This window comes from Typopeltis vanoorti, chromosome 3, assembly GCF_054136105.1.
Source record: "Typopeltis vanoorti isolate ZY-2024b chromosome 3, IOZ_Tvanoo_1.0, whole genome shotgun sequence".
Lineage (NCBI taxonomy): Eukaryota > Metazoa > Arthropoda > Arachnida > Uropygi > Thelyphonidae > Typopeltis > Typopeltis vanoorti.
Genome location: NC_143551.1, coordinates 36,424,450 through 36,450,957, shown reverse-complemented (window position 1 = coordinate 36,450,957; position 26,508 = coordinate 36,424,450). Strand labels below are relative to the sequence as shown.

General features: G+C 35.2%; 1 protein-coding gene and 1 long non-coding RNA gene across 3 annotated transcripts in view; one reads left to right on the top strand and one right to left on the bottom strand.

Annotated features, from left to right (window-relative positions):
* The window catches only part of LOC150108047 (uncharacterized), a 34,021-nt gene extending 15,411 nt beyond the window's left edge, over positions 1-18,610 (bottom strand). Inside the window, exons 1-2 of the long non-coding RNA XR_016548117.1 lie at positions 18,557-18,610; positions 11,701-11,822 (exon numbers count right to left, since the gene is read on the bottom strand). This is a non-coding gene — a long non-coding RNA (uncharacterized LOC150108047). The remainder of the gene's footprint in view (positions 1-11,700; positions 11,823-18,556) is intronic.
* Positions 17,023-26,508, top strand: part of LOC150108046 (uncharacterized) — a 342,334-nt gene continuing 332,848 nt past the window's right edge. For both annotated transcript variants that reach the window (XM_090390587.1, XM_090390586.1), the window contains exon 1: positions 17,023-17,708. In XM_090390587.1, the coding sequence (XP_090246713.1) occupies positions 17,614-17,708 (95 nt within the window). In that variant the 5' untranslated portion in view covers positions 17,023-17,613. The remainder of the gene's footprint in view (positions 17,709-26,508) is intronic.

Here is a 26,508-nt window from a genome sequence, read left to right as displayed (position 1 = left end):
CTCTGTATGGAAGACATGTCTAAAAGTAACTCCTTCCACAGTATGTTCCTCTGCTCTTTTTCCCTTTGGCTTTGAAATACTAACATGACGCTAAATAGTGTCACTATAGTTAAAAAACAAACTTCACTACCCCTCCCAAAATGCAAAAAATGAAAAAAAAATTATAAAAACTTTCAATCGCATTCACTTCAAAATTTAAGATATAAATATCAAAATAAATTACGTGCACCATCACCTGCTTTGATATTCAAAGCGCATCTGTTTTTGAACCCCAAATTACTGCCACAACCACCATCTATCTTAACTATCCAAGCTTTACCCCATATGATGTCTTCCACTACAAGAGTGGTTTCTATGCTGTAGTTCAATCTGATATTCCTTGAACAGAGGATGACTAATCTTAAATCTCCCCTTTCTGACCTTCTGTGGCTTACGATTTCCTTGCCTCATATGTCATTCATCTGACATGTCTATTACTACTAATTCTGAAAAGCATTCTGACCTCTTTGTATTCTTATCCTTGAAGTTCGGTTTCCTGCAGTCCAACTATCCTAACAGTAAGTTCATCTTTATTGATAACTTTAATGTCCAGCCCAACTGGTTGCTCCCTTTTTTTCAGTTCCATTGACCAAGTTGAAAGAGAATCTGAGGTGTGTAAGCAATGACCTAAAGTAAACTGTTCATATCCCAACGAGAATTTCTGACAATCCTCTCCTCACCGAATGGTCTGGATCTTTCCTTAACAGTTCTCCTTCCAGGCATGCTGTTAGTTTGACTGTTTCTCATGGTAATTCAAATCACAATCTGTTCCAAGTTTCATCCCCAGTAGAAAGACCCTCCCATTCAGTGACGGCCCGTACATAAGCACTGCGACACTGCAACATCCCCAAGGAAAAAATGAAAAAATTAAAATTTGTTTGTGTTTATAAATACTAACAATGCTTACAACATTATATAAATGCAATACAACATGTTAAAGGTTACAGCTTATGTTTTGACATTGATTGAATAGTTAATAATTGGAATTGTTCGATTAACGCTTTAAATTACGAAACAAATGCACTGCGATCGAACGCCGATAGTTTGCGCTATGCCTCTAAATAGAATGTATGCTTACTTGCCGCCATTTTGGATCTAGGAGTCGCCCACAGTCGCATTCGTTCGAGCTCTTGATTTTTTTTCGACTCTATAGCGAAATGGAAGGTTGTTCTGCTCCAAATTGTATGTATGTATATATATATGTATCTATATATATATGTTCTGCTCCAAATTGTATGTATGTATATATATATATGTATCTATATATATATATACACAGTATATGTAAACATAAATAAGTTAAATTATCATTCACTTGCTTGCTTTTTAAAAGTTCATATTGAAATATAAGAAAAATCTTATGAACTTGCATACAGTACATATATTGGAAATACTGTTATTCTATTACACAGATCCCACCCCCGTATGTATGTATGTATGTATGTATGTATGTATGTAAACATAAATTATCACTGTTTCAAAGATATTAGATATTACAAGTCATATGTCTAGTTATGTTTTTTTTTATTATTAATATTATTACATGACGCCTCCATGGAATCCCAGGACTTTCAGTTCCGTATTTTAAAGTATGGATTTAGACAATGCAGAATTTCTAAAATTAATAACAATCTTCTTCTTCTTCTTCTCCCACTTTAAGTGGGGTCACTGTTGATGATGAGTCTCCTCCACATCCTCTAAAATTAATAACAGTATTTCATCAAAATCGCTAATTCGTATAAAGCAGTACAACCAATAATAAAGGACATGGAAAGTCTTTTCTTTACGAATTCACGAAAAATGAATGCTTATGAACGTTATACAGCCACTTCAATTTACTGATAAACGATACGAGCTCTAACGGCCAAGATCTCCAAAAGCAGGTCAATGATAATTCATAACTTATTTACGTTTACATATATATATATATATAGATAGATAGATAGATACATATATATACATACATACAATTTGAAGCAGAACAACCTCCCATTTTGCTATAAAGTCAAAAAAATCAAGAGCTCAAACGAATGCGACTGCGGGCGACCCTAGATCCAAAATGGCGGCAGGTAAGCTACCTTTTGTTTAGAGCCTTAGTTTGCGCTTGTCATTGCACGTTACGTCATTCCCAACTGTAACTGCTCAAACGGCAGTGTATTTTTAGTATGCTTACGCGCCTTATTTCTGTGAGATATGAAACGTTTATTATTGGTGTGTGTGCCTGGTGAACTATTTTTTGTAATAGTTCACCACCCTTATTTTATTCACACTTATTTTATTTTGTTAAAATAACATATAATTATTTATTTATTATAGATAAAAGGCGCTGAATTATGACGAGTGTCACTGTTGAAAATATGAAAAGAATAACATTTTTTCAATTATCGTTACACGAAACAAATGCACTGCCATCTAACGCGGATATTCGTTTGCGCTTGTCATTGCTGTTGATACGAAACTTTTATTATTGGTGTTCGTTCGTGGTAAGGATGAAATATTTTTAATAAAGCAATTTTTAATATGTAAATTTATTTATTAATAAATTCGTTACTGATTAGGGAAAAAAAGTGTTTTTTTTTTTTTTTTGTATATGCAGCACCCCCACTTAAAATTTTCACCGGCCGGCACTGCTCCCATTACTAGTCACAATCTCTTGTCCTTTGACAACAATGCCAAGTGGGAAGACATTCCACGTTTAATCTCCTGTACATGACCAAACTACTGTTTCTGTTTTCCACATATAGATACTTGTTGTGATCTAATTATAGAAATTATTCATGCTGGAATGAAGTCTTTATTCTTGTCTATGTTCAAAATTCCCACCCAATATATGATATTCTATGGTGGGCAGAATGGCTTTAAAAAAAGGTAGTAATTTACTCACATTTTATGAAACAGTGACAGTAGAAATGGATAAGGGAAATGCCTACAACATGAAAATGCAGGATGTTGAAATGGCATTTGACAGAATACTGCATGGGAAAATATTTAAAAAAGTTGAAGTGGAAATAGATATGAAGCTAGTGACATGGATAGGGGCTGATTGACAGACACCAGAGAGTAGTATATGGTGAAGATCAAGGAGAAATCTAGGGCGAAGGTGACTAGTGGATACTTCAGGGCCCTTTACTAGAACCACTATGTTTTTTTTTTCAATTTGGAGACGGAGAGTTGTAGAGTAGGTACCCTCCCTCGATGAGTCTTTGGACTCCCTGGAGGTGTTAGGTAATAATAATAATACCAAATGAGATTCTCTGAATCTTTCCATAACCCACGTCCAAAGGTGGGTAAGGTTAATGAGATCTCAAGAATGACAGAATCCATATAGGTAATCACTAATTAACCAGTGAGATCTCTGGGTAGTGTGGTGCCAAAGATCTGCCTGTAGGGGATGCAATTGATCCACCAGGATGCGAGGTGGTAATGTAGTAGGCAGAAATTTTGCCCACAGACCAGAAGGCTCAACTGCCATTTGAGCAGGAGGCATGAATAGTACATTTGGTTCTTATGCGATCTGCTTTAGATATTTTGTTTTGTTTTTACTGTTATGTACTTTAGTGTAAGCTGAGTGAGATGCTGGAGTTTTTAATTTGAGCCATTAAGTATGCTGCATTTTTAGATTGGCCTGCCTTGACATATTTGTTGGAATATCAAGGCTTGGATACAGGTCTGGGTATGTGAGGGAAATGGGGAATAAAGACACTCATCCTACCAAGAATGATCTCAGTAATTAGAACAGAGCAAGTGCTTGGATCAGAAGAGTGGAACAATAATCAAATCATAAAGATGCCAAGAAATTATATTCTTGGTTTAATCCTTTATCCAAGGATTAAACCAAGGATTGCATGTGAAGTAACTTCACAACTGGGTAACTCATATATAGTCCTTCATGCAATGTTGACTTTTTATTGGCAGATGATGGTTGTTTCATGGAGGACAATGCTACTGTTCATCATGCAAGAATGGTTCAGCGAGCACGACAGCAACTTCCACCATCTTCCCTGGCCACCACAAAGCCCGAATTTGAGCCCTGCTGAGAATGTATGGGACATGTTAGAAAAACAGATTCGGGAGTAAAATTATCTTCAATCAAATCTGAGCCAGTTAAAGGACTGTCCAGTGAATGCCTTGTATGTTGAATACGTAGATGAAATCCAACACCTTGCGGAATCTTTGCCAACCCGTATGTGCTGTAATTCGGGCTAAAGAAGGTCCAACACGGTACTAAATAAAAGTTTCGAATTCAGTGTCTGATAGGTATGTATAGGACAGTAGTTAAGATAGCAAATGACGGCAAGGAAATCTTGAGCCTTAGCAAAGCATACAAAGAAGATTCCAGGTCTGATAACCTTGGGCCTGACAAAAGTACATGTTCACTCCTAGTGGAAGGCATCATGCATATTAGGTGAGCTGTGGTCATAGAGGATGCCACTTGAGATTCAGTTATGAATAACAGATCAGATCTGAATGCTGTTAGTAGTGATGGTGCACATCGTTGATGTTGGTGATGTCTATGTAAAATTCGCTGCATTTTTGAAGTTTTTGTAGGAGGTTTTTCAGTAACACTATAATTTTTATGCCATCTTTCATATTAATAGAATATTAGGAAACAAAGTGTGTGTGTGTGTGGGGGGGGAGACTTGCGAACATTACTCCCATACAGGTTTTGGTTAGACCTCCATCTAAGCATGCCCTTGACGGTATCCCCCACAAAGTGCTATACTCATACTCCCTCCAGGCACAACCTGACAGTGTAAACAGTAGCAGAAATAAGTAGAGGGTTTTCCTCTTGGAACTTGCGGTTTTTCACCCCGCAAAAAATAAACTGGTCAGGAGAATATGCAATTAACACCCCCCCCCCCATCATACCCCTTAGTTTCGTCTACCGTGATTCAAAACAGAACATTTTGTGTCGTTTTATGAACTGGCAAAGAAATCACCAGCACTAACTTTAAATAATAATAAATGGACGTTTTCGACTCGTACAGGGTGGCCCATAAGTCACGAAGGGGTTTACACATTTAACTTTTTATTTATTTATTTATTATTATTATTCTTTTTTTTTTGTTATAATGAAATACAGAATCTAGAGATTGTTTTTGTTTGTTATGAGAAACCACATCATGTACATGCCTTCCATTTTCCGCTTCACAAATACGGGTTCTTTTTACAGCATGTTCCCTGACAGCTGTTAATGTTTCTGACCGCAGCGTCCTAATTGCTGCAAGAATGTTCTCCTCTAGCTATTGAATTGTTCGGGGCTTGTTCACATACACCTTTTCCTTCAGGTAACCCCCACAGAAAGAAGTCGGGAGCTGTCAGATCTGGAGAACGCTGAAATCGAATGCTGATTTTCAAAATAAAATTGCACGATTTTCGTTCGTTGTTGGGTTGTGAACTTTTCCATGATTAATTTCCCAAATGTTCCTTAGAATATCTGAAAAAAATAATGAAAAATTAATAATCAAAAGAGTTATTTGCATTTTAAACCCCTTCGTGAGTTATGGGCTATCCTACATTTTGCTACAGATTTCAATTCCTTCAGATGCCACGAGCAGATATAATATGGTATCCTTGGGAAGTTAATTGCTTGTATTGTCTGACCAGTTTGTGTGCTTTGATTAATAAAAAAAAAAAGTTTTGGAGATATAACCCTACCACCTCCCTATGAGATTGGCCAATCCACTTGCAGTTAAAATGTCTACAAAGGTTCCTTGTATCCCAGACGGAATTCGAACAAGTCTTTCTAATCAAAGGGCGAATGTTGCCACATCCTTGCAACTCCACTCTGAAGACGTTCTTCTTTCTGGAGAATGAAAAGAAAATAAAACTGCGGAGAACAAGTTTGGAGAAGCATGAATTGGTATCAAAAATATAATAGCAAAATTTCTTTGGAACAATAAGGATCCTGATTTCAATAGCACAGTTGAATATAACCTTGAAAGTTCGTGTCTTTTAAGTTTTCGTTTAGTTTGATGATTTGATGCAGTAAGGGAAGGCATGATGAAAGATGCCATCGGAATATAAAAAGTACATAAGGAAATTGCCACAAAAGTTCTTTTAAGACAACTAGATTTTTTCAATAAAGATTGCTGCTTCTAAAAAAAAGATACATTTTCTGTTTTCAATTTATTTAATTTATAATTTAGAAAAATGCTTTATTTTTAACCGAATAATTTTAACCTGTTAAAAATAAATATAGAGAAAATAAAGTAACATCTGTTATGTATATTTCAGGTTTGTAAAAAATCCTTTACGTAATCCAGAAATATATGTTTCATTTTTGCAATCGGTGCACCAAACTTATTAATTTTATTACCTGACATCTCCAAGGAGTTCAAGGACATTACGGGAGTGCACTCACCACCATAGCCGTCTACAATACTTAATTTCTTGTCTACTTAATACTCCATTATGCACCATCTACATACTAACTCCACTATTCAGCGTACACACCAAGCCATATAATAGTATTTTTGTTTGTTACCTGTGTGTCTTCACTGGCCGATTTGTCTGTATGCGGAATAAAAAATTCTGTTACTTCGCCAGATGTTCCATGTAAGCTACGCGCATGCGCGTCCGTCGCAGGACCGCGTACACACGAAACTCAGTCTGTTGTTCGCTGTCAAACATAACCCACTAACTGAATGTGTTTTGGTCACACTGTAGTATTAACGCTGCATTAGATGAGTGATTTTTAAAAGTTATAAGTTTGACCCCCGCCAAGGGATACAATACAATGATCGATTCAAGACAATCATAGTGACATTAAAAAATTTAAAGTCGCAGAAAGTGGTTCGAATATTATCCACCCCTTTCTCTCGACTAGGGGTTGCCCAGGCCAACCCAATTGCTGCTCAGAAGACACAATGGCTTGCTTTCCTGGCTTAAAATGAAGCACCACCGTTTGAGATTGACTAACTTATCTTCAATTGAAAAATTGAAAGCTCATATAAGATTCGTGTCATGATGAGAATTGAATTCAGGTCTTTTAGAAGGGTGATTTCCGTGATCCTTCCAACTGCGCTGCGGAGCAGCTTATACATAGTAAATCATTAGAATGTAAACTTCAGTCTACGAATTTCGATTTAAGTGATCTATTGTTACAGTTTTAAATCAAAACTAGGTTTAAAGCGACATACCGGTAAAAGCAACAGAAGTTTGTTTTGTTTATATCTTTACCAATAGAGGGCAGCACAGAAACGTCAGCATTCGAACAACAGTCAAATATTCAAACTACTCCTGCAGTTTAAGCTTCAACTAGTGGGGGAGGGAATCGTTTAGTAACACAGAGTTCCCCGCAATTAATTCGAAGTATTTGCTGACATAATACTGCTGTTGAGATAAAAACAGGATGACGAGCGCCTTTAAAGAACATACTTTTATGATGCTTAACTAAACTTATTAGGAACAACTATTCCCAGAAAGCAATTAGCGGAACTTGCATCACACAGTGGGAAGGAAATGAAAACAACATGCTTAACCATACAAGAGATATGGACTTAGGCCAAAAACCACAATATATTGACTAATCATATATTTCCTTTGTTTTAAAGTGCTTTTTCGTCTTATTGTACAGGGAAAAAAAAAAAAAAAAAAAAAAAGAGCTTAAACGTATTCTTTGGTTTATAGCCGAATATAAAACTTATATAAAATAACTTATTTGCTATGAACTGACAACAGAATTGAAAAATATCGTTGTTCTTTATTTTTCGTATAGACCACCTACTGAAGTTATATCTGCTGACGAGACAATCGTAACTAAAGCCAACACCATTCATAGCCTTTGTTGGGACAGTTTCAGCTTTATGTGCCAAGTGGGCCTGCAAATTGAGAACGGCCTGAAAATCGCTCTGTTTCCAGTGGAAAATAGAAATGGGGTCATAGAAAGTTAAACAAAATAGGTTTCTTTGGTCATTTGGCTGATTCAGAGAGACCTTCACTCTAGAAACTTACATGCTGGTTACCTACTTGCAATGAAGATGTTTTTATGTATCCATGCAATGTTATATGGCTAGCAATGCTAAAAAAAAAAAAAATTAAAAAAATTAAAAAAAAAAAAATACACGATAGATTAGAGATCAGATCAGAAACAGTGGGCTGTTATAAAGAAAGTAGGGTAGGCTTTAGAAAGGATAATGAAAGCTGATTCTCCATATTTAATTTTCACAAAAATAAATGACGGTTTATTTTTTAATTTACATTAATTTAATTTATTATTTTTTTTGTAACTATATGTTACTAAAATAATAAGGCGTGGACACTATTACATTCCCCCTGACGTTAACACAAATGAAAGAATGGAACTGAATGCTTCATTTATTTCATTTCAATTCAGTTGAAATTTCACTTGAGAAACGAATTGTAACAATCGCATTGGTTCGTAAATATCCTATTACTGGTTGAGTAGTAAGGAACTAAAGACAGAAATCGCTTTCCGCCAGCAAAAGCAACAATACTGAGATGGCAAAGGAAGATTTTCGCTAAAAACCAAATCTGACATGGGCTGTGATATTCAAGAATCCAGATTTCCGTCGTCTGTGAGACATCTACGGTGTGCACTATGACACGAAAGAAGAATTACAAACGTGTTTGTTTGCGTCTAAAGCGCCTCAACGACTTCGCAAATATCAGAACATCTTCACCAGATTGCCACCACATCGTTTCCACCATGCTAAACGTATTCTGGTGCAAAGAAAAGCTACTTTTTGTTGCGAAGATTGGACACGATCTGTCTTAAGTGATGATGTGAGCAACATACGATAATCGGCATGCATTGGACCTTTCTTCTATGCTGCTTAGACCAATCAGGATACACATTTGGACATGTCAACCATTTCGTGTCCTCCAACTTATGAGATGATGTGGGAATGCACAGGAAGATGAACTAACATTATGTGTTGATTGTACCAAAGTTTCGGAACTTTCTTACAATTATAATTACAATGACAAGTGCTGAATTGGTCGATAACGGCCAAAGAACTGAACTCCATTCTGACTTCAGTGAATGCGCTGAAGGATGCAGACAAGAGTACGTCTTTTGCATCAGTTTACACATCTATAGCCAAGGCTGTACTGACACTTTTCCAGAGACAGAGTGCTCCGGGGTCCCTCTCATTGTTTAAGACCCTTAATTGGCCCCCAATTTTTCGGGGTCTCCAGCTAGAGCCTCGTGCGCCTGTGCATAAGTACCGCTCTGATATTTGTGCTTTGGTTGAAGTATCTTTCTCCAACTAATGATGAGGTAACTGATCTCAGTGAGCCTCTGTAGCTCAGTCGTTATAGACGAAACCCTTTGGTCGGAAAGACCTGGCTTCGATTCCCGTCCATGATGTGAGGAATCTTTATCTGGTCGTTTTCGACGAAAAGTGAGTTAGCCGGTCTCATACGGGGGTAGAGGGTTTTTCCACTCGGAAACTGGAATTTTTCGTCCCTCAGAACAGATAAACCGGCCCTGTGAACACACACACACACACACGGATCTACAGCCATGAATACTTGCCCTTTGGGGATGCAGCCAAGGAGTGACGAGCCAGCTGCATTAATTCGTTATAAACCCCTCAGGAAGGGGGGGGGGAGTACGCTAGCAGCATTGTGTTTACCACAGTGTCATATTGCTACGCGCGCAAGCATATGAACGTCATAGTGAAATGCGAGCTATTAGCGTAATGCGGCACTGTCCGTCGCGCAGTTCCACTGTTGTTTGTATGCAGCTTGCGCCAGTAGTAGAGTGTTCGTAGTGCTTATCGTGTTTACTCCGTCTCTTTAAATATTCGGACATTACAATTAAAGACATAACATTTGTTATAGTTTTTATTTTAGAACATTATTGGGGTTATTGACAATTATGACCTCAGAATTTTTAAGTATTTGAATTATACTAAACCGTATAATTTTATTGATAATAAACAATATTTTTTCATGTTTATTTTTTTTTTAATTTTTACCATAATTTTGATATTTTATCCAAACACGTATACACTGCACTTACAGTGTGTATGCATATTTCGAAAGTTGCAGCACCCCCACGATTTCAACCACGAGCCGCCACTGCTCCCTGATAACTCGAGTTTTTCATTTCGCTAATAGAAGAACCGGCTTGAGAACAAATAGCAAATTTCATATGAACGTCATAGTGAGATGCGAGCTATTAGCGTAATCCGGCACTGTCCGTCGCGCAGTTAAACTACCCAAGATTCAAGGGTAGTTTAAGAAAATATCCAGAATCTGATCAAGAATGTAAAAAGTTGAGAATCGGGATTTTAGAGGCTAGAGAATATCGGAATCTTAAACAGAAATGTGCCCGACAAGTGAAACTGGAACTGGGATTCACTAAGTCCTGTATAATACTCATCCCCCATAAGAGTCTATCAATTAATCTGTCATACGACACACAGGACATGGCAACCAATTATATTCGATCAACTCTGGTGTCCTATGTACGCGACATACTTCAAAGATAAGTCTAGCCCGCCCCATTTCATATGCTTCAAGTATATGAAGACGCCTTGATTAATAATGTTTTTATATTCCGGAAGGGAACAGTGTCGGGGGGGGGGGGGGATGCCCAATACAAAGCAGGAATTACTAACATCTGTGACACTAATTATGTCTACGGACTCACGCAAATCTGTTGAAGCGTAGAAAACAAGTAGTTGGGAACAGGAAACGGCAGCTTTGTTTTACCTACCCAGATCCGTGGGAATAAGACTTACCTACTTCTAATCATGCATTTCCAGCATTAAATTGGAAACACTTGAAGATGAATGTGGCCATAATTCCAAAAACTACCACCAGGCGAAGTATAGAACCGAAGTACTCAACACCTTCTGTGTCGTCCACCTTGCAACACCTGATAGCGAAGTAAATTCTGTAAATTAGACACCATGTCAGTAGCTTTTCTCTTATCTTGCTCATCAGCTAACCCTGTGACCGCTAAATGTGGGATTGCCGTAGCGATAGACGTCTTCCAACTCTTGAGTACCTGAAAATAAACACAGCAAGCAATCCAAGGTCCATTGCTAGGGCGATAAAGGTTACATATAAAAAAAAAAAATGAGGGGGAAATGGGAGTATATTTACATGTTAAGTATATTTACTTTAGGCCTAACTGGCCTTTCGATATGCATTGCAAAGTTCGTATGTTGACCACGTTACTTAGACCGCTGTCAGGTTACAGCACAGCCCCTGTTCCATTTAGCTCTATCGGTGGCCCACTTACCTTTTTTTTTTCTTTACTGAATCTTTTCATTAAGCTTGACTGTTTTCGAGCACGTCTTGCCAGTTGGCCGATTGCCAATGTCATGTACGCACACACTGTAGGTGTCGCGTTACTGTTTCTGCACGTATTTGGCCAGGATGAGGAAATTCGGAGTTTGAAAATAAAGTCGGAAGTTAGCAGACATAGTCAAGACATGCATCGCTAAACAGCTGACATTAAATGAGTGTAAAGAATAACTAGAAAATGATGGTTTAGCCACTGGTTGATAGCAATCAAGACGAGTCAATTAACGTTTACAAATGCAATTCATTATTTTATAGATACATAATTTTGTTATATTATTATTAGTTAATTTTATAATTATCAATGCTCCATAAAAATTATGTAACTGAAACGTAAATAGTCATTAGCTGATTATTTACCTGTTAACGGTTATTTACCTTTAAGTGAAAATCTTTAGAATTTTTCGGAAAATTGTTATAAACGTCCAGCAGTCGACAACGAAACTTGAAATTGTATGAAAGCCTACTTATGACGTTCATCACGTGACGATTACACGCGCCTATGATTCAGAAAATAATAGGTTTTAATTTAATAAACGGTCGTCTGTGCTGGCAAATGTTACACGCATAACTGCCGAACTAAGAAGCAATTAATGATACTTTTAATAAAATTAAAAACATAAATCTTATTAACAATAACCCGATAAGCATATACACCAATATAATAAAGTAACGTACTCTTGAATTTTTTGATGTTTTCTAAAATGCAAAGAAGCTTGCAATGAAATTTCCGATTGCACAAAATATCAGTAATATATAGTTAAGCTTTGGTTTACTTCGACATGTACTTTGTTTTTCTTTTATTATCTTTAATAAAAGAATAAAATAAAAGTTTTTAACAAATATTATTTTTATATTTATTATTAATAAAAGGCGTTATCGGATTTAATTTAATTTATTTTATTTATTAATAATTTTAACAAATGTAACGATTAAAATTAAGCTACGTTATGACATGATGTCATGATGTGGAAGTAATGGCTGTTCACTGTCACTGTGAGTTAAGAATCTCTCCAGGATGTTTGCGCAATAAATACTCTAGCCTCACTCTCAGAAACGTCACTTTATCAGCTACACGTCTATTTACACCCTCGGCCCATTGCTGATCTAGATAGTATATCATCAAGTCATAGATGGGACTGTACGTGGGAACTGAGTTTAAGCAGTTAACGTAAGCCACAAACAGTGAATCCGAAAGGATTTTTTTTTTAAATTCTGAAAATGAGTTTTGGATAGTTATAAAATGAATATGGTTACAGCATGATGTATAGAAAAGAGGAAATATGAGCAACAGATAAAAGTTTAATCAGTAGTCTTAGAAAGTTTAGACATGGATAATAAATTAACAGAGAAACAAATATGGACTGGTGAGAGATGGTATCCGAGAAAATATATATATATATATATCACTACACTAAGGAAAAACCAAGAAAACCACACACACACACACACACACACACTCCTCTCCAATTAATATCCCGTTACTGTCTCAAGCCATCCGTTTGCTGGTCTTCCTGGCAGCCTCTTTCTCTGAGGATATGTCGAACCCATAGATGTATCCTGGTACTGTCAGTTCTGTGTACACGCTGTAACCAATTTTGTCTATATTGTTGGATATACTGTATTATACACATCCAGTGGCGTAGCAAGAGTTGTTGCCGCTCGGGGCAATCCCTGAGTTTGCCGCCCCTCTCAATACACAACAAAAATACTACAAAAAGTCACAACGACGTATAGGGAAATAAATTAAGACATTATGTTTATTTTTGAAGTAAAACTTTAATTTCAACATTCTAAAATGTTATTTTTCTTGCTTTACTGTTAGCAAAATCGTCGACGACATTGGCGAAGTCTATTTCATAGTAATGCAGGTAATTCTTAATCAAATTTTATTTAGAAAAACTCCTCTCACAACTATCAACACTTACAGCAATTGTGAGGAAAATTCGCAATAGTATTACAATATTTGGGAATGAGTTCTCGAGACTGTGTTTCAGAAGTAACTGCAAAAGTTCAAAGTGCCGCCTCCTCCGCACCACCCTAGCTACGCCACTAAACGCATCATATATCTCACTCCTGTTTTTCATCCAATACAGGTGTATGTCCTGCAGTTCTCATAAATTTCATTTCAATTATGTAAATTGTTCATCTCGTTTTCTGATCATCCATGCTTCGCTTCCATTGAATCAACGGTCTTTCCAACTCATGGACAAATATCGCACCTGAGTGGTGTATAAGACTGCATATCATCTACACTTTCAATATGCTTTGGCAAAGTTGAACAGCATTACAGCAGCGATATTTTTATGTAATTCATTTAAGGACTGAGAGCATTGCATGGATCAACACACTTCATGAAACTCGGCACATTACAAACACAAGCGATTATATTGCTTGGGATCATGTTGTTCGTCCGTCAAAGTCAAACCACTGTTTAGGTGAAATTGATCTCAATACCACTAGAACAACTTGTGAGAAATGTGGGGTTTCATTTACCTTAACTGGAATTTAGGTCAGAAGAAACAACTAAGGCTAAAGTCAGTGATTTAATGGTTGTTAATTTTGTGTGTTCTTTGGCCGATTTGCCCTAATTTATAGCATGAAAAATCCTTCCACCTCCAGCAGGACACTATATCATTTTCAGTTGAAAAGCTCTCCTAAATGGTCTTCAGTTCCGGATTCGAAACGGGATTCGAAACTAGGTCTTTCCAATAGTCCATCGTCTTTATCGAATGATCTGCTGAGCCTAGGAATGTGGAGGTATTTTAAAGATCTTTCTTTATTTCTTATAATTGATAGGTGTAATGGCTTGTTGCTGGAGTTTACATCTGATTCTGATAGAATAAAATAGTTAACCATCTTCGCATAATATTTGTCTGACAACTGTTTGTTCTGTTTCTTCTCATCTAAGACGAGTTAATTTGACTTTGCTCGATAAAGGCTTAAAAGTTCCTCTTGTCACAATAGAATTTGTACGAATATCTCACTACTAAATAGTTGAATGTTTAGTTACGAGGAGGAAGGGAATGGCTCATTTTAACTACCATTTCGTTATGATCGTTACTCCAGAAATATGTTACTTGTGGACAAGTTAATGAAAGATAGAAGCGAGTAGATATTGGGCTTTAGAAAGCAAGAATGTGGTTGGTAAAGTTAAAAATTCTCTCCAGGCATGACAATGTAAGTGAATGGATTTTGTTAAGGAATCAACAGATTTATTTGCATTTTCGTTCCCAGGATGCGATAGTATTTTCTTTAAAAAAGTTATGAGAGGGAGAACGCATCATTGCAAAACATTTGCGATATTAATATATGATACTTAATGCCTGTTACTTCATAAACAAAAGGCAAGAAAATGAACGAACTTACGTTCACGGGGAGATATTGATTTTTCAAGGGATCCGTTAAAATCACTGACATCCAACAGTAGCTCCAACTACATGAGATGTATTTTGGTATTCCCATAAAAGTGGTGGATCTTATTAATCTTTAACAGAAAATTAAAGATGTTCGACAATTGCGTAAACATTTATAACTTTTTACGCAATTAATAGAGATAGATGGATTAATTAACAATTTTCTTGGAGGAACCTCATTTTATTATTATTTTTTTTTAATTCCATCTTGGGAGACAGTTGACAATAACAGGAACTGAAACCACTTCAAACTCCTTAGTCATCTTTATCTAAAGCAAGCAAGAGAAAGCGAGGAATAAAAATTTAAAATAAAAAAAAAACGAGCAACAGATAAAACCTCCATGATTTTTCTACCAATCTTATGAAATTGTTCACAGAGCATGCATTAACTTGGTAGTACATCTTGTTAAACGATAGCTAATACAATTAATGAGAAAAATCTGCTATATAAATATATTTAAAAATACATTCGTTAGAAATTCATTTTAATAATGAAATCACGAAAATATGGCCAAATAATAAAACTGAAAAGTGGCAAAATAATAAACTGAAACCTTCCTAGTAATAGCTGTCACATATCCAGATCATTAGCAACTTGTTTATTATCGTTAGTCAATGTGGCTAAAACTTATAAGTCTATATCTATATGTGAGTTAAGGTTAGAATGCCATAAGCATGAGTAAAAGCTTACCAATTACTATTCAGTCGCATGAGCGAGACAAAAATGTAGCTGTAATGCAGGATGTCCTGTAGATAATACTCTTCGTCTGGCTGACAGCAAAATCTCTAGTACTTCATTGCTACACAATGCATCAAATTATATTCCAGTGACAAAATGGAAAACAGAATGTATTGTAATTTACGTTTTTGTGTTGATATTGAACAGAATGAGACCTGCATAAAATTGTTTTGGTGTATTGCATATCATACTAAAATCGGTAAATCTTCTTTTGCATGAAAAAAAAAAAAAATCTGAAATTATCCTTTTACTCTTCATAATATTTATTGCTCGTTAATTCAGTTGCAATTAATTGTAATCAGTTGTAATAAAAACTATTAATGCCAACAATCTATATAGTCGGAAGTCATAATTTCTTCTGTAATAACTTACGTCATATTTTATTTTTATTTTCATTTTTGATTTGCGCATTTGAAACAGTGAAACACAATGAAAGTAAAATGAAATAATTTCATTATTTTGTATAAAAGATAAAAGCGATACTGTATGTCACTAGCAATAAACAGAAATACGGTATTGCTTTTATCTTTTATACAAAATATCCTTTTATTTCTGACAAAGATGATAAAATATTGAGAGGCAGACGACATGCATAAAAAAACTGCAATAATATTCAGTTTCGTATTCATTAAATAATTTAGTTTAGAATTTTAATAATGAAATTCCCATGTTATTTATCATACTAAATCATTAAAATGAATTATTTCATTTAATTTAATGCAAGAAATATGTAATTTAATACATTAAAATTATATATTTAATAAGATATATTAAAATGAGATATTTTAAAAGATATCGATTATGTTTTAATGCAATTGGTACGTTGTAAATATTTATTTCATATTTTAGATTAATATGAAAATATTTGTTTTATTTTAATTTAAAGTTATTTTGGTATTTTTTTATTTCTTAATTCTTCTAATTTATATATGGAAAGACTGTGTATTCTAACGCTTTACAAATGTCTTCTGGTGCTATTGTGAGTATAACGAAATATGCTACCCTACTGAAGCCTTATAATGTAAGATAACGAAAAGAAATTTAACTGTAGAAACAGTCACATCTTTCGCAATGTTATTAATTTTAATGCCGTCTTCTTTGCATCCAACATTTCGCTTTAACAAATACTTTGATCAAATTATATTTGTACAGCTAAGCTTCTAAATGCAAGCGTCTTTCAATACCGATGTCTGCTCAAAGGGAGGGAAAGAGGGGGTGGTGGGATCGTTGCTATGGTAACTCCTCCCTGTAGGCAACAGAAAAGCGATGGAAATTACGTTGCCTAACAAAGAACACGAGATGCGTAATAAAGGCAATAACAGTATGACCCTGTACAAATCCACGATTTTAGAAGGGCTGTTTGTGTTTGTTTTTCTGGGGTCTTTGTTCGAAAAACAAGCACTTCACACTTGAAAAAAAAGAGAGGCGAAATGCATTCGTGGCACTCACGCGCACACCGTAAGGTGATGAGGATGCTGGGAGGATTGTGACGTCCGCTCTCTGCATGTTCAGTTTCTACACCAAAGCGACGACAGAGGTGCGAGTGAGTGAACAGAAGATACGCGTGAGCGTTCTAGTATAGCGGTAGTGTGTAGGGTAGGCTACTGATAGGAACAATGGGGCCGCCTGCCTCTAGTCGAGCGTCTGTCGGAAAATAAGAGTACGGCTCTTCTGGGTTTATCGAACTGGTGCCGTTGACGCAGTAGCATGTCTGCGGCTACTACAACCAAGTGCTTCTTTCCGTGAAAGTCGAATATGAATCACGACAGCCAAACTCCAGCGTCAAACATGGACGCGTGAGGGGAAATGGGGGTTGGCTAACGACAACCGTTAAGGAAATACAAATTTTGTCACGGTCGCCATAACTTTGGTTGGATTCATCCTTCGTCGTCTTCTTTTTTCTTCTCTTTTTTCATCTTTTTTTTCTTTCCATAGCATCTACTCAAGGATTATCATCATCATCATCATGCGCCATGGATGTTGACTACTGATGCTGTGGATTGTCTGCGACCATCTTGTAGTGTGATCTTCTTCATCGGGGAAAGAGAAGTGAAAAGATAAGTCACCTGAAAAAACAAGGTGTTTATCTCCCGTGTCTAATGCCATCGAATTGGTAGTAATGAACGTTTAGTTGGCATGGAAACGGGAGTAAGGACTCGGGGATCCAGAAGTGCCAGTCCACCAAAAAGGAGACCTAGGATGATGGATGGAGACCAATTACCTTTTAAAAGGTAAGATGATACACTAAGATAGTAGAAATGGCTCATTAGTATATATTTAAATCTTGTGTGTGTTCCAAAGTATCATTAATATTTTTGGATTCTTATTCCTGGATGTTATAACCGCTTCTGCATAAATAATAGCATAACGCTATTTTGAGGATTTTTATATCTCCTTCTTCTTTATACCATGAATTATTTAACTTCTCTGGAAGAAAAAAAAAATTATAAACAAGTTTTAAAATGAGTACATATTTATCCGAAGAACATATCGAGTGCTTATTCTAAAACATAATGATAAGCAGTCAATTTTTTTTTAAAATATGTAATCCCTTATTATGTAAAAATACTATTGTGAAAGGGTTTATCATATTTCCTTTTGAATCTGAATGTCTTGAAACTTAAGTAAATGATCAGTTCTTCGTTCAGTATATGTGAGAGGCGAAATTTGGGTTTAGCGTTAGGGTATTTAAGGTTTCTAAATTTTTTAAATATAATATAATTTACATCCTTTTTACTAATAACATCCATTATTTAATTTATATTATAATTCAAAAATATAAAACGGTAGATTTTTATATTATTTAAGTGAAAATTCACTTTTTTCCCTTTACTTTGATTTCTTGGGAAGGACTTCTGTATCGAGTCTTACCGTGGATTCGCGACTGCCTTCGGTTAACAAAAAGTCAATACTTGAGTTATATCAGCCATTCGATCTATAGAAAGCAGAGCAAAATAATTTTGCCACAGTTTCGCTATTCTGACATCTATATCCAAAGTTATATTCTTTGTAAAACTATATTAATTTAATTTTTATAATTTCTAAAACGGTCAACAAAATATAGCAACATAATACATACTTAAATCATGAAAGACCATTACAAGCTTCTTAGCTAAATACGACGTAAATGTTTGGGCTTGTTTACTGCGACCTCAATAATTACGCCATCTGTATTTCATTACTGAATTCTTGCGGTTGTTTTCAGCATACTGTTAACATCAGTCGGTTCTTGAATCACAGTCTTAGGAATGGTTGGAGAAGGGTGTGTAAGTATGATTTCAACGCTATTGTGATGACACATCTGTCTATATGGCAGGAAAGAAAAAGGGGGGGGGGGAGAAACTAGGGGATTCAGTGCGATAGCTTTAATGACGCCAGGAAACTACCGAACCTATTCGCTTTGTAGAGGTGTGGGGGAGGGGGAGGGTTGATGCCATTGTCAAGGTCTGAAGCCGTATGACAGCGGATGAAAATATCGGACAATAGGGAAGTGGTGAAATCCTGCACAAGTATGCAAAGAAGCACCCTGTAGGGATTGAAGGAAAGCCCCGCGGGTTGATGGACTTTAATAATGTATGTCGCACGTTTCGTTCAGAAACTAGACGAATGTGAATGGTCAGATTTAAAAAATAAAAAAAAAAAAAAAACGTTTAGGAACAGTGTAATGATTGAGATTGAGCTCAGTGGGTCTTTAAGACTTCTCCCTATCCCTTTTTATTTTTTATAACCGTTGTTATCAAATAAATAAATAAATGCAAAATAAAAAATATATCTTAGAGAATAAGATTAATGATATAAAGAATTGAACAAATACGTAAGAAATAAAAACCAAAAATGTTATTATCTTTAATTGCTGTAGATGTGAGGAGAAAACATTACAGCTATCGAGTGAATAGTCTGATTTGTTACTTTGACATTTTTAAAAACCAATTTAAAGAAAAATTAAAATATATAATTGCTTTTAAAAATCGACAGTTTTTAAAAGCTATACGCATCGATCTCAAGACAGTCTCACACTTCAGTTGTAAAGATTGAAATACAATATCCAATTTGTCTTGACGTAGGTTTCTCACGTGCCCACTTATATAACCGCTGAGCTGAATTTGTCGAAGTTTGTTCATACAATAAACAATAAACGCATCCGTTTTATTTTAGTTTCGAACGCAATGTATACTTGATGCGCTTGCATAATGTTTTGAGCGTTCAGCAATAAACTGTCAGTTAAGTAAATAACGTTTAATGTTTTTAAGCCGAACTGATCATAGTCCAGAATGCTTTATTTCTTCTTAAGGATAGTTCCCTCCACTTTTTTTTAAAAAAATATGAATATTAGTAGTAAATAATTGGTAACCCTTAGCACATTTAGAGCCGTAGATAGACTAGAAGTTGAATAAGTCATGAACCCTGCTCTAGCAGAACAATGTATGCAATATCAGGCATGTTGTTGTTTGGAATTATAGCAGAAGCAGTTCAAGCTATTTTTGTCAGTTAACTGCACGTGTTCTGAAAAAAAAAAAAAAAGTTCCAGGAGGATAAACCTCTTATTTTTCTCCACTCACCTTCAGTTGAAGATATCATTTTCATCTAACAAAGCTGTTCTCTCTCTCCTGTCACTGTGATTGGTACTTTGGGATTAAGGTTTTTCTGTCATTCGACAGAACTGGACAATATAGACCAGATTTCTTGGTCTATATTGTCCAGTCAACTCTCACAGCAGAATGTAATAGAATCATCATATTGTCCAACCTCTGTTAACTAACTCTTTATTATCTCTTCACTATCAGTTTATTTTTCTCGTGTTTTTGAACAGAAGATTTTCAAAAAGCTGCTTTCGTAATTTTCTGCTTTTGCCTCTCTCTCTCTCTCTCTCTCTCTCTCTCTCTCTCTCACACACACACACACACACACACACACACACACACACACACACACACACACACACACACACACACACACACACACACACACACACACACACACACACACACACACACCGTGCTGTGTGCTTGAAATAAAAATAAACAATTTCGTTTGAGAAAACAGACGAACGTGACGTATGTTTCCATGACAATATTAATTTCTGTTTTTAGTAGCAATGAGCTATAGTATTTCCTAATTCTGCATTTCAGTCCAAATTGAGTTACAGATATTCTTTGAGTCGAAAAAAAAAAAAAAGAATATAAGGTGATTCTATAGAAATAATAGTATTTCTAATACAGTAAAGTTTTTATTATACTAGAAAATAATGAAAACCTTGCGAAGAAATACAACCAAAAAACTTCGTAATAGTGAGCAGGGAATATATATATATATATATATATATATATATTTTATTTATTTTTTTCAGAATATTAAAATAATTTTTACAATTCTGGATATCTCCATCCTTCTGTAGAACTTTTATTTATTTGTTTATTTTTATTTCACGAAGTTATGTTTTTTAAGTATATATGCTTTCTTTACAATCAGTTTTCGGTGGAAAAAAGAGCCCAAATAGAAATATTGTAAAATTAGTGTAATAATTAAATACGGTTTTCAGTGTCCACTTTTATCCAGGAAATTTTTGAATATTACAGTAAAGGAGTTACATATTACAAAGGCTATACAGAACAAAGTAAGAATGTAGGCTTGCTGATATAGTACCGCTTCATGCAAAGTTGCCTCTCGAAGCGGTGACTTCTTGTGGGCTGATTGTGTGGGACACTGTAAGCGAAAACTGTTCAAATTAAAGCCATCTGTGCGGTTACAATAGAAACAATTCTTCTGCGGACTCTACTAGCATGAAAAGGCTATTTGCTTTAAATCTGGATTTGTGGGAAAATTTCTCCATGTCCCATTGCATGTAGTAATGAAATGTTTAGCATAAACTTTTCAAAGTTTATGCTAAACATTTATTCAAATTCAAAGTTTTCAAAATATTCAAAGTTTGTCAAAATTCCACCCCTTTACTTTTTCGTAAAATGCATGTTGTTGGTCAGATTTCTTTTCACGTAAAAGATCAACGCCTTCTCTTAGATACCTTATCGTTAACACTGAGCAAAAAGACGAAGTCTGCCCTATGAATTCAACCTTGACATTGAGAGCAAGGTTAAAACATTACTCACAAGTTGATCGGATTGATCCATAAGCGGGGCCAACCTAATGAACTCTGTCTGAGTATTCACCTGTCAGAATTAGAGTTAGCCAACGAATCCTACGGAATGACATAACAAATTCAAGTAGCAATCATTCTTTCTCTCTGGCCTCTACCAAACGTTGACGGAAACGATGATGGCCAACACAATGAAATTTTCCTTTATTTTTATTATTAATTTTATTGCTATATGTTTTATTTAATTTTGTTCTATAGTTATACTAGTATTATCGTTAATTTGGTATATCTTGCCATCTGGTTTAGTGGATAAGATACCTGGCTTTCACCCAGAAGGCCCGAATCAGCATGGGAATTATCTTTGTCAGCCTAGTTAGCGTATCCGCTCTCCAACTAACAAGTTGCAGGTTCGAATTCCGTCTTAGGCATGGATGACAGCGTATGACACGCAGAATGCATGCCATATGATTTCTCGTTCTCTCCTCTCCTACCATGGAGTGGAAAACCTTTGTAAGATCTTTTAGACGCTTGTGCTTCACCACTTCAAACCTATCAGCAAAACTTTGCAATTCATATTCGTATTCGACATTCCATAGTCTTGATACCATCTTAGTTACCCGCCTCTGCACTATTTCCGCTGTTTCTACATCTACTTGAAACTCATGCGACCTGGCCACCGTACAGTAGTCAAGATGTGGTCGGATCAAAGCCTTATAAAGAGGAGAAATAACTTCCTTATTCTTCTGTTTATATATAAAATGGTACCTATACAAATACACAATGACGATATCTTTCTTTGCTGGTCTGATACAGCTTAAGTTTTGTTTGTTTTTCATTATTAAATCAATTTTATTTCTTATCTTATACATATTTCAACTTTTATTTATTTATTTTGATAAGTACTATGCCAACTCGGGGATGTGTTACCGAAGTTATGTTCTTACTATTGACGCCACGTGAAAATGGCGTCTTCTGATGAGGAAAACTCATTCCCATTCAGTATGAGAAGTAACCATACATATTCAATATCCATTACTTATACCATTTACGATATAAGTAATGAAACCGAATTACTTTCTAGACCTTAATAATATGCGTATTCACTAGACCTTAATAATATGCGTATTTATTTATTTAGAAAACGCTGTTATCCTTGTAAAATATGTGCATACAATCTGGTGTTCTATAAAATCTATTGAAAATATCAATAAAGATCAGTGAAATAACAACAAGAAAATAATAAGGAACAAACAAACAAAAAAGTCTGCTTTGGATCTCCAGAGAATCTGGATCCGGTTGATGCATATAATTGCAGGTTAACATTGGATCAACTGTATTACACCGCTAGTAAGATCTCTCTCTCTCTACACATATTAGCCACTGCGAACTTCATTTAGGAAAACAATAACCTCCATTTAAGAAAACATCAATGTAAGATTAATTCTTCATTTCATATTTCATTTTAAAATCATCTTTGGTCATTATCTATCCAGTGACAGTTTATGCTAATGAGACCATTGACTTCCTAGACTCTGGTGACACAGTACAATAGGTGCAAAATACGAGGTCTTCAAAATTGTTGGTACCATGGAACTCGACTTTTGGTGAGGATTAGTTGAAGACTGCGTGCATTCCAATTTCGAAAAGCTAGTTAAGGTTTTTTGGAAATTTGAAGAAAGTTCCGCCTACTCCCTTTGGGGAATAAAAAAGCTTTAGAGTTTTAAAATTTTACATTCGTGTTTACTTAATTAGAGATTCTATTTTTCCTTATGAAGGTAGGAAGTGGATTTCAGAAGGAGAGATCATACGAGATTTTTTAATGTAATTAAAGCAAGGTTGAGCTGAAATTACATGCATCACAAGTCCAGAAACTTTATAGAGATCCAAACCAGATTTATTATTTTTTATTTTATTCTATTTATTTTTATTGTTGATATTTTCCATTGATCTCAAACAGCTGAAGTTATCAAATCATAGATTGTATGCCGGTAATCTGTTGGGATAACTGTGTTCTAAAATTATTCAAATAAGCGAAACTTATATCTTTATGGTTAGCGATTTTGAAAGCAGTTTCATTACTTATATCGCAAAAAAGCTGTTGAATATGTATGGTCACTTCCTACATTAAATGAGATGAGATTTCATTCTCAGATTGCCTCATTTCGTACGTGGTTACTGCGTAAATAGTGGGCTGGGCTGAGTTCACGCGCTTCAAAATGTTGTTTACCAATCTAACATCCCAATGAGTCGACATGTATGTTTAAATACCATAAAAAAAAAATAAAAAATAAAAAAGACGCATTTCTTGGCAAGAACGTGCAACAATTTTTAGTTACAGTATGAATGGAGGCGTGATTTTCCTTTGCCAGCCACCAGGTGTCATTCGATATCTGTTTGTAGTGCCGACATTAGCTGTCATTTGGTTATGTGAAAAGCATTCTTCCACCTTTCGGAAGTTAATTCTTTACGTTGTGACGTATTTTTTCAATTAATCACCTTGCAAAAATTATAAGATTCGTCAATTAAACAACGTTTTATCACAATATTTTTTTTTTCCCAAAGAAATGCGATTTTTTTTTACGTAAATAAATGAAAATAAAGTAGACATCAAAAAAATTAGAAACCAAAGAGATAATACGCAAAGAGATAATACGCATTTAAATTGGAAGTTATTTTACTGTTTCACCTCAAGTGTGAAATTTCTCCTTTCAAATTTCTAGATAAATTTATATTCGTCACTTCGGTAATCACTGATAATAACATTTGCAATATTATTTTGAAGTAAATAAATAAATAAAAATAAAAAATAAAATAAACTACCGCCTGAAAGAGTAGGGCGCCAATTCGTCACCTGAAAGATTAGTGTCTAGACGGCATACATTGAAGAAAGCGCATTGAAGAATAAATACAACCGACAAATATTATTATCTCGTGTTCCTAATCCTAGTTAGTATCACTGTGTGAAATGCTTAAAATTTACGTTTGTTTTCTTTGAATTTGGGGTTTAAAACTTAAGTTTTTTGAGGGAAATCCTACTTTTCTGCGCCAAAGATGACTTGGGAACAGACTGAAGAAATCTCTAGAAAAAGTTCTGTGGTTGGTAACAAATAGAACGTATGTCTTTTCTGCCGATCTAGCATTATTGATATTACCACGAGATACGCACGTACCTCGTAATGCTTTCAGCTTTTATGTTTCTGAACTGAAAAAAATTCAAAATTTTTCTAAGAGAAATTATTAACCTTTTTTTTTTTATCAGTGTGGTTCTACATACATTTTCTTCTCATCACAAAATGTTTAGAACATTTATAAACGTAACATAATTTAGAACTCCATGTAGAAGGTTCGCTTACTGATATTAAAAAACCCGCCTTTAAAATATGTCATAGTTTTTTTTTTGTTTTGTTTTTTTTTTTTTCTTGAGGGTGTGGAGACATGAAAAACTGTCATGTGTTATGAGACTTGGATGGGGAGAGTATATCTAGAAACGATGCGATGTTAAAAAAAAAACACCACGGTTTAAGAATTATTAGTAATTTAAAAATGTTGCATGCAGATAAAATATACATCGAAACGATAAAGCTAAAAAAAAAGTCCCAAAGTGGCTTTAAATTTTCCTTTTTTATGAAAACAAAATATGTAACAAAGGGAAGACAAATGGCCGAAAGTAAACCATGACACAATTTAAGAATGATCCTCTTATAAATACAATGCATCATCATCTCTGTAACCCCCCCCCTTATCCGGTTGAATAGCAACGAACAACTTCTTTGATTCATTCGAGCTGAGCCCCTTTTCTAGTCATTTGCGATGTGCTGGTCCATCATTCCATCCTATTGCTTCTAGTGTATGATTTATTCTTTCCTTTTGCCTCCTCTTTCACCTCAAGACCAACATCACATACGAACAAAATTGTATCTTCGTTGATAACCTCTAATAGCTGCGCAGGCTCCAATTTGTGTGATGTGATTTCTTTGTCCCTGACAAGCGCCTCTTATACGTTGTCAAGTGTTGATAAAGACAGATAGGAGACTACACAGATTTGCTACTGTTAATAAGGTCAGTGCCACGATTTTCACAAAGGCTTGCGACTCTTGTTTGGAGAACAATGGCCATAAATGCCAATTTAAAATCATTGTTGGGCATTGTCAGCTGTGTAAATGGTGTGATTTGTCAATATACAGCTAGTTAATGATTTAAAAACGTGTTCAGCATGTGAATTATTCATCTGAGCAATATTTTAAACTTTATTATTATTATTGTTTTGTTTGGTCTTGAGAATTTTCTCTCAACAGAAAAAGTTTTTTTTTTTTTTTTGCGAATATCCGGCTCCGGTTGGGCCTTGCGTAGATTATAGCTACCATTAATCGAACTTACAAGATGAGTATTCATAGTAATTTATCCAGTGTTTTTGGATCTCAACTATTCGAGGTTAGAGTTTCCTATCAAAATACCATTCCAGATGATCCTACATGGGTTCAATAATATTTAAATCTGGAGTGAGAAGAAGAAAATTAGTTGGCCACGAAGAATTCTAATGTTTCTTTCTCCACACTGTAGTTAGTCGAGGCCTAGTTTTAGAATCACCATTGCAAAGGACTGGGTGTGTGATCATTATCAGTTGCAATAAAGGAATATTGACTCTAGCATTCGTCTGATTTTTAAGAAAGATTACAGCAGTAAATCCCTGTCTTGCAAATTATTTCCTAAACAAGGGAATTGGCAACTATTGCAATCGCGATCACTTAGTCGACCGTATCTGCAATCAAATAAACAAACAACAATAATAATCGTATAACATATAAATGTATGACCATTTCTATAGGAGGGGGGGCTATTTCCTTGCACTTTTCATGGTTTTCTTTTGTATTCCAACATTAGCGCTCCATTTAAAAATGCTTAATGAACAACGACTCCAACGTTGGAAAACCACAACCGAA